This window comes from Propithecus coquereli, unplaced genomic scaffold (assembly GCF_000956105.1).
Source record: "Propithecus coquereli isolate 6110/MARCELLA unplaced genomic scaffold, Pcoq_1.0 Scaffold44, whole genome shotgun sequence".
NCBI classification, from domain to species: Eukaryota; Metazoa; Chordata; class Mammalia; order Primates; family Indriidae; genus Propithecus; species Propithecus coquereli.
The window spans coordinates 2278673-2288098 of NW_012150174.1; the positions used below are offsets into that span (position 1 = coordinate 2278673).

A 9426-nucleotide genomic window follows, 5' to 3' on the forward strand; every position below is an offset into this window, starting at 1 on the left:
GTATCTAAAATATACAAAGAACTCTCACAACTCAACAAGAAAAAGACAAATAACCTAATTTTTAAATGGGCAAAGGATTTAAATAGACATTTCTGTAAAGAAGATATACAAATAGCTAATACACACACGAAAATATGCTCAACATCATTGGTGATTAGGGAAATGCAAATCAAAACCACAATGAGATACCAATTCAGACCCACTAGGATAACTCTGATAAAAAAGACAAATGATAGTAAGTGTTGTCAAGGATGTGGAGAAATTGGAATCCCCATACACTGCTGATGGGAATGTAAAATGGTGCAGCTGCTTTGGGAAAAAAGTTTGACAGTTCCTCAAAAATTTAAACACAGAGTTATGATAAACCCAGCAATTCCACTTTTAGGTATATACCCAAGAGAATTAAAGCATACATTTACCCAAAAACTTGTACCTGAATATTCATAGCAGCATTATTCATAATAGCTAAGAAGTGGAAACAACCCAAATGTCCATCAACTGATGAATGGATAAACAAAAAGTGATATGTTTATTCAAAGGACTATTATTCAGCCATAAAAAGGAATGAAGTACTGATACATGCTACAACATGGATGAACCTTGAAAACATTATGCTAAGTGTTGAGGTCTTGTTATAACGGCATGTCATAAATTTTGTGTGTGATTCCATCCATATGAAATGTCCCAAATAGACAAATACAACATTCATTTTACATAAGCTGCATCACAGAGACAGAAAGTAGGTTAGTGGTTGCCAGGGGCAGAGGGGTAGGGGGGATATAGAAGAGTGACAGCTAATGGGAATGGGTTTCTTTTACGGGTGATGAAAACGTTCTGAAATTAGATAGTGGTGATGGTTGCAAAGCCTTGTGCAAATAATACAGACCACTGAATTATACATTTTATTATACAAGGTGAGTTTTATAATATGTGAATTTTATCTTAATAAAAAATTAGAAAAAGTGAAAGAAAGAAGAATCAGTTAAGCAGGAGGTTATAAACGATTTGCCTATGCTGAGAGCAATTTCAGCTTGTCATGGTCCCATTCCCTTATCTATAAAAGATCTACCCTATTATCTTTTTTGTTTCTCTGAAATGCTCTAACTGAATTACTAAAGAATTTCAGAACTGAGACATACCTTTTAAATTCACTAATTTATTACACAGAGTGAAAGCCAAAGTCCAGACAGATTAAGTCACATTCCCAAGGTCTCAGACCTGGTCAATGACACAGCTAGGCCTAGGTCCCAGGGAATTATGTAGCCATTGACATAGTATGGGATCCCCTTCACGCTGCTACTGGGAAAGTTCTACATGAATTAAAACTCACTGTTAAAGGTTCTCTGGAAAAAAAAAAGTTGTTAACTATAAAAAAATGACCCTGTGCAGTATAAAGATAAATATTACACAACCTCATATCTAATTTTTTAAAAATAGTAATGAACCTGTGTGCAAGTGGCTTAAGTACTTTATAGATGAGAAAAAACTGAGCTTCAACTCATTCTACATTGTCATGTCATCATCTTTGACTTTACATTCCTCCTCATCTCCTCATCCTATCGCTTTCCTCATCTTGCTGCCTTTTCTTGCCTTTTTCAGTCTTGCCTACCTCTTTCCACCTGCACCAGGCGGCACATTCTTTGGTTGCCTCTTCATGTGACAATGGTTTTATAATATTTTCTATACAGAGAACAGAGAGAGAATTCAGTCTTTCCTTCAACATGGTTGATCAAAACTTGTTTTGTACCATTGATAATTTAAGGAAGCTTCTTTCAGGCTCACAACTTTATTGGAAATGTCATGGACATTTTTAGGATTGATGTCAAATTTAAGAAAACCTCAATCAAGTTTCTTTCATTTGTAGGCTGTAAGAGTTCAAAGCATTTTGAGTTTCCTTGTGTGGTGGTTAATTTTAAATATTTTTTAATTGACAAGTTTCATTAAAATTGTGTTGATGATGCTATCTTTGTCGATGTTAGTATTTTGTGTCAGGTCAGCAAAAAAATTTAAGTCTTTTTTAATGTGTTCAGGTAATTTACTATTCTTCATTGGTTGGATTATCAAGAGTCAATGCAAGAGTCTTTTCTGTAATTCTATTAGAAAGCTATTTCTTTTTTTAATAAACTGTTGCTATGACCTAAATTTCTTTTTGGCTACAATTGTCTTCTCATTGTCAGAATCATTTTCATTTATACAATGGTTCATCATTATTGCTTTTGTTTTATATTCTATTTCTTTAAAATATATTCCACTAAACTCAAATAAAATTTATACCTTTAGATAGGATCAGCCCCAATATGCCCATAAATGCCACCCACCATAAGAGGAAGCCAGAATAGAAAGAGACAATCGTCATAACCAATTGTTTAAAGTAATTTACTTTGGCAAATTGGAAAAGAAACTAGACCAGGTGCATGTATTTCCTAGGGTTTCTCCCAGGGCCTTGGAAGAGGCTCAGACAAGGGAGGCGACCTGAAGCTTAAACTTCATTGGCTTCACAGTGTATGAGCCTCTGGTGTTGTGCTCTGTCTACATGTATGTTATTGTATGGGCACATATGTGTAAGACATATGCATGTATCTCTGGAGAGCGTGGTCCTGGTGCTTCCTCAGATCCAGCCCAGGTAAAATGGCTCCATGAGCAAGGATGTTTCATCTACACTGCAAATGCAGTCGTGCTCAACTAGATTTCCCCTTTGAGGGGACTGAGGTAAAGGACGGGTCAGGAGGGGACCTCAAGTCCCATTCTCCATAGTGTGATCCAGTCTCCAGCAGTTCCCCGCCCCCAAATTTTCTCACTTCCTCTCCTGACTTCCTCTACAGAGGCCACCGAGCCTGGCCGCTAAGAGTGCAGTCTCTGGAGCCCTCTGCCTGGGTTCAAATCCTGACTCATGATCTAATTAGATTTCTTCCCTGGGAATTTTCTAACTGGATTTTAATGGTGGGAGATCTAAGTTAACCCCTGAGTTGCTGGAGAAAACCAGTATAGACTAGGAGAGAGGGAAGCCAGTAGAGACAAGAGAGGGTGATGCCTGGAATAGCGAGAGGGGCTCCAGTCCCAGCTCCCAAGGCCCAAAGATGCCATGGTGCTTACAGCTCTACTTCCATATGTGAGCTGCCCCATGTCCTTCTAACACCCCCTCTTATGGAGTTTGGGCTAGTTTAAATGGAATTTCTGTCGCTTGCAACCAGAAATGTCCTGGACTAAATGTGTCCCCATACCTGCTTCTCCTCCTGAGGTCCCCGTCTCTGTAATAGCAGCACTGCCCACTCAGAGGCAAACCAGAGCCTGAAGTCATCTGTGGCTCCTCTTTTCTCCTCACTTTCTTAGAGCCTCCACACACAAGGCACGGTGAACAGTTATGCAGGCTGTTCACTGCACAAGTGCATCCAGCTGAGGAGGTGAGTGGGGGCTGAAGTCCAGCCTGCTCTCTGCTTGCCTAGTCATGAACCCTACAGGGCAGTGTCCTCAAGGGAGGAAGGGCATCTTTTTCTAATTGCACACTCCCTATAGGATACTGGGGCCTTCCTCATGTACACAATTGGTTCCCTCAGTGCAGGAAGTCTGCCTCCTCCTCTCTTCATCTGATTACCTTCTCATTCCCCGTTATCATCGCTCATTGCACCCTTTACTTTTTCTTACAGCACTTCTCACCGTTTATAACACTGTATTGATTCACTTGGTTCTTTGTGTAACGGCTCTTTCCCCAGTAGATTTGAAGCTGTACGAAGGTCAGGATTGCACCCTCAAGGTTCTCTGCTGTCCCCTCAACACCTACACATTATTTGACACAAGTATATCCAATCCTATGCCTCCTCTCCATCCCCAGTCACTACCCCAGTTCAGGACAGGTCATGCCTCCTCTGAGCAATGCCAGTGGCCTCCTGACAGGTCTTCCTGTCTCAAGTCTTAGTCTCTCCTATCCACCTGCCAGCCCAAACTGGCCTTTCTAAAATACAGACTTATCTGTATCCTTCCCCTGTTTAGATTCCTCTATGGCTCCCACTTTCCCTCAGGATAAAGCCCAAATGAAGTCCATTGCAGTCCTGCCTGTGGCCCCTTCCCATGAGCATCTTCGGTCCTAAGAATGCATGGTTTTATTTATCTCACCTCTGGATCTTCCCCAGGTCCTTCTAACACCGAGTCTTGTGGGGGTTCAGGCTAGTTTAAATGGAATTTCTGTCTCTTGCAACCAGAAGTGTCCTGGACTAAATGTGTCACTTGCACTTGCTGTTTCCTCAGCTTGAAGCACCCTTGTTTGTCCCCTCTTTCCTGATCAATTCCTTCAGGGCTCTTATGGGTTACCTGCTTGTCCATACCTCCCCCAGACTGGCCAGGGAAGCTTCCCCTTTGCTCCCATGGTTCCTCTACCATACATGCCCCTACTATATCACTTAATTCACTGTGATGTAACCAGCTGTTAAAAGGTCCCACCCTCCCCCAAATGTCTGTGTCAAGGGCAGGAACTGCGTTCAATGGTCTCTGTTTTCACCCAGCATAGGGCCTGGCATCTGTTGAATGAACAAATTGGTGAATGAGCCCCAGGGTAACTCAAAGAAGTGTAAAGAACCCCAAGTGGCATCTGGGGAAGTGGCCAGAAGACAAGTAGAGGATCCTTAGTATCAGAACAGCTCTGCAAAGCTCCCCAGGGACACTGCGTTGGGGAGAACAGGTCCTCAGATAGTAATGAGGCTGTTCCTTCTGGCATCATGTCTTGCCTGTATTCCCTAGGGCCCCCCACTTGACTAATGAAGGCCTTGAAACTGGGCCTGTAGGGTTTTCAGGAAGATGGTCTTCAGGGGATGTGTGAGCTGCTGAGCTCCTAGTGGCAAGTGTGTGTGTGCGTGTGCGTGTGTGTTGGAGGTGGGGAGGTGGTATATGAATGGGGAAAAACTTTTGGCAGACCATCCCTCCATGGGCCTTGTACTCAGGGGAGAGCATAGTTGCTGTGTGTGTGTGTGTGTGTGTGTGTGTGTGTGTGTGTGTAATCTCCCCTGTGGGTGGGTGTGGGAGTCTGTGGGCATTTGAGTGCATTGTCTACTCTTGTTTTGCAAGGCAGAGCTCAAATGGCACCTCCTCCAGAAAGCCCTGCCCAACACCCCAGCTAACTAAATGACCCCTCCCCTGCTCTCAGGGAGTTCACAGCCTGGTAAGAATACTTACACCACCTGTGACAATGCCAGTTCCCACAGGCCCCTTTCCCCACTGGCTGTGGGCTCCTGTCTTCTTACAGGATCTGATAGGACCAGGATGCCCAAGTGCTGGGTTACTAGCCAAGTAGAGGTGTTTCTGCCTGTCTGGCCTTCCATGCTGTCCCCTTGCTGTCACTAAGAGCCTGTAAGTCCCATGCGGCTTACAGTGCTTCCCCACACTCATTTAGTTTTTCCTCATAATGCTGTCAGCACCTATCACATCCTTTATACCAGTGAGGATGCCAAGTGGCACCCAGGGCCCCCACCTTCCAGTGGTCCTTCTGAATACCACACCTGGGTTCCCTCTGAGTGTGTGGAGGGGAAGGATTCTCAACCACGAATCACTTCAGAATCACTCGGGGAGCCCTGAAAAATACCAATACCTGGCCCTGGGTATTTGGGACAGATATATTAACCCAGAATCTCGGCGCGGGGGGCAGACATGGATTTTTTAAAAAGATACTCATATAAATCTGTGCATCCTTCCGTAAGAACCACTGACTTGTGAGTGGTCATGTACGTCAAGTTCAGAGGAACCTTTCCACTTACGGGAGAAATATGCACCCCTCCTTTCTCCCGGCGGCGGGCTTCCTCTTTGCAATCAATCGGTTTGCCGCCTACAGGGGTCGCTGAGGAACAGCTGGCCCTGCTTGCGGATTTTCCTCCGGATCCCACCCCAGGCCCAGGGAAAGCCGGAGCCATCGCGGTATAAATTAGCGTCTTTATTTGGAACACCTGCGCGAGCGCCCGCGGCTCGCCCGCCTGCCATACAAACGTACCACACACCATGCCTCAGAGATAAATACAGCCCTAGGGGCTCCTGCTCTGGCAAAGCAACACTTATTTACAGGAATAGATTACAAAAGTATTACAAAAAGTGGTCCTGAACCGGGGGACGGAGTGGGGGCGGGTTACGGTGACACCTGCTACACTTGGTACTGGAGTGCACCGGCGTGGATGTCGCAAGGGCTCCCAAAAGGAGGGGGCGCCCCTCGCAAATAAACGGTGCGTCTAGGGGTGGGGCCTATGTCTGCGAGGGTCTCATCCCCCCGTGGGGAAGGGGGCAAGGAAGAGGAACACAGAGCCACCATCGACCGTCGCAGCGGGTCTCCAGGAAGGGTGCCGCGACGCAAAAACGGACTAAGTCCTTGCCCTGGGGGAGGGAGGCGGGGGAAGGAAACACACTCCAGTTCTGCTTCTCCCGCCTCGGGAGGAGTCGCTTTTAAAGCGCTATTGGAGGGGGGCATTTAAGCTCAATCTTCTGGGCGCTAGGGACCCTAGAGGCACCATCCCTCGGGAGGGTGGGCAGCTGCGCCCGCCCACGCGGCCGCCCGCCCCCTCAGAGCACCTGGTAGATCGGGTTGGGGTTCGCGCCCGCAGGGCACTGCGGTGCGGTGTCCGGGGACGGGGTGGAGGCGCCACGCTCGCCCTCGCTCTGGGCGGTCGCCTCTTGAGGGCGCGGAGGCGACTCCGGCGGCACGTCGGCCAGCAGGAGCGCGGGCGCCGCTGGGCTCTCGGTGGAGATGCGCTCCACGATGCTGGACAGGCAGTCTAGGCTCGACACGGCCGCACTCTTCCCGGGCCTGGGTTCTGCGCGGGGAGGGGTAGGTTAGTGAGCAGGCGTGGAGCCGCGGACTAGTCTCCTACTCCTGGACCTAGTGCTCTGGGGCAGAATGGAAACTGAGGACCTGCTGGAGTCGGGAACGATCCAGCGGGAGTGTAGAACGAAAGGTGAGGGAGCTACACTCTTAGTATTTCGCCCCCTGCACCACCTCCAGGATATATATGAGGGGCGGGGGTAGGGATCCTAGATAGAGGGAAGCCAGGACAGCTCAAAGTGGGACACGGGAAGGAGCAGCGAGCAGGGCGAAGCCCAGAATACGCACCGCCGGGCGCCTCGCTGTAGTAGGCGCCTTCATAGCAGTTCCGCCGCCGGGCGCCGCTCGGGGGACCGCTGTAGTCCATCTGCAAATGGCAAGGGCGACCAAGTCAGGCCCGCGGGACCGCGCGGGGCCGAACACCACTCCCTATAGCCGCCTCCTCCCCAACTCTAGTCTCAGCTTCCAGCTCCGGCCCGAATCTGTCCTGGTTGGGAGTGGGGGTTAGGGGCGGGCAGGAGCTGAGATCTGCAGCGTGCAGGGCCAAACCGAGGGCAGACGGTCACCTAGGGGCTCAAATCTGCACTTTGGAAGTAGGGATAAGATCTTCACGCCGCCGCAGCAGTGTTCTAACAGCGCCCCTATTGGGCCAATCACATCTGTCCTGCTGTCTTCCAAAGCACGAGGCTACCCCAGTGACAATTGCCCAGGACAGCAGGGTCCATTCTCGGGAAGGATCCTGGCCCTAACCTCCCGGAAGGCCAGCTCCCTGCTCTTGGGAGCGCGTCCCAGAACCCCACGTGCTGCCCTCATTTCTCCGCCCGCCTGGGGTCCTGGCCTTACCATGCCGTCGGAACAGTTGGAGCGCGGGCTGGATGCGTCCGAGTCTCCGCTGTAGTGCTCGCCACGGTGGCCGGGGGGCAGCGGGCCGGGCGCGTAGAAGGCGGCGGCAGCGCCAGGGGGCGCGGCGTCCTGGTCGCGCAGAAGAGCCTGCAGGCTCTCGATATAGCGGATGGCGTTGCGCAGGATCTCTACCTTGGGCAACCGCTGGTTAGGGTTGCTCGACGTGCAGCGCTTGAGCGTCTCGAAGGCCTCATTAACTTTGCTCAGGCGGCGTCGCTCGCGCATGGTGGCGGCCTTGCGGCGGTCGGCGTTGGTGGTCTTGCGCTTGCACGCCTTGCAGGCCCACAGTAGGCAGCGACCCGCCTGGTGGTGCCCGCTGGGCGCGCGCACATGCTCGTCCTCGCGCGCGCCCGGGGCCGAGTGCACGGCCACAGGGAAATGCGAGTGCTCCTCAGGCTTCAGGAGTGCGCCCACGTGCACCAGGCGCGGGTCCAGATCCTCGAAGAAGCGCAGGTCCGGGGAGTCGAAACACGGGTCGTCATAGAAGTCATCCGCTGTGGCAAAGGAGCAGAGAGAGCCGTCGGGGCCCGTCAAGTCTACGTCGCGGAGCGGTGGTGACAATAGCTCCATATTCCGGTGGGGGGCGGCGCGCTCCTGGCTTCACCCAGGGATTGCCCGAAACTTTCTGCCGCTCGGGAACCCCGGCTGGGTGATAGCAAAGTGCTGGGAGTCTGAATGCACACTCAACTGCCCGCCACCCCGCCCTGTCCTGTCCAACCTGACTTGTGGCGAAGGAAGAGGCGGCAGCGCCCCGGGGCTTCCCCACCCCTAGCTTTGCGCCAGACGCCACGGGCTATTTATCCGTAGTATAGCCTGAACGCGCGGCGCCCGAGCGGACGCTGGGGGAGGGGGAGCCCGAGGCCAATAGGAACAGAGCTGGGCGGAGCTTGGGGTCCCCTGGGTGGCCGCAGGGGCTAGAGAGTGTCCCGCCCTTCCGCCCCCAGACACCAGCGCGCGCGCTCCATCCCTTCCTCTGGCAGGGAGGGAGGCAGAGGCCGGCAGCCCAACGCGGCTGTACTTGGCTCTCGGGCACACCCTTTCCAAACCTCTCCAGCACCCGACTCCTCCTGTGTCCGCGGGAAACGGGGCCGCGCGCGCTCCCCTCGGAGCTGACTTTGAGCCCGCCAGTGTCCCCAGGAGTAGAGCGAAAGTAGAAATCAGATCCGGAGAGATTTGGAGAGACGCAAGGCGTTGGGGTCAGAAACACAGAGGTGTGAGACGGTGAGAGATACACCCAAAGAGGCTGACAGATACCCGGCTAGTCCCTGCCCTGGGAATCGCTCAGAGGGTCTCAGCCCAGCCCATCTTCCCTGGACGCTTAGAACCCCAGCCGCGTCTATACAGAAGTCTGGGGTCGGCCAGGCGCGGTGGCTCACGCCTGTAATCCTAGCACTCTGGGAGGCGGAGGCGGGAGGATTGTTTGAGCTCAGGAGTTCGAGACCAGCCTGAGCAAGAGCGAGACCCCGTCTCTACTAAAATTAGAAAGAAATTAATCGGACAACTAAAAACATATATAAAAAATTAGCCGGGCATGGTGGCGCATGCCTGTAGTCCCAGCTACTCGGGAGGCCGAGGCAGGAGGATCGCTTGAGCCCAGGAGTTTGAGGTTGCGGTGAGCTAGGCTGACGCCATGGCACTCTAGCCAGGGCAAAAGAGTGAGACTCTGTCTCAAAAAAAAAAAAAAAAAAAGAAATCTGGGGTCGCTGCTAAAGCTTCTTCGCTCTAATCTCTCC

At 51.1% G+C, this 9426-nt stretch overlaps 1 protein-coding gene across 1 annotated transcript; it reads right to left on the reverse strand.

Moving 5' to 3' along the window:
• Nucleotides 1–6531: 6531 nt before the first annotated feature.
• MYOD1 (myogenic differentiation 1) lies at nucleotides 6532–8462 on the reverse strand. Its single transcript, XM_012654253.1, has 3 exons — nucleotides 7634–8462; nucleotides 7079–7157; nucleotides 6532–6782 (listed from the first exon to the last, which is right to left on the reverse strand). Exons 1-3 carry the CDS (start codon nucleotides 8261–8263, stop codon nucleotides 6532–6534), a joined length of 960 nt encoding a protein of 319 aa, XP_012509707.1. The 5' UTR covers nucleotides 8264–8462.
• Nucleotides 8463–9426: the final 964 nt, after the last annotated feature.

Coding starts and splice junctions, on each gene's coding strand:
- MYOD1 (XM_012654253.1), bottom strand. CDS start 8,263: ATGGAGCTATTGTCACCACCGCTCCGCGACGTAGACTTGACGGGCCCC. Junction 7,158..7,633: donor CCAACTGTTCCGACGGCATG/GTAAGGCCAGGA, acceptor TGCCATTTGCAG/ATGGACTACAGCGGTCCCCC. Junction 6,783..7,078: donor CTACAGCGAGGCGCCCGGCG/GTGCGTATTCTG, acceptor CTCCCCGCGCAG/AACCCAGGCCCGGGAAGAGT.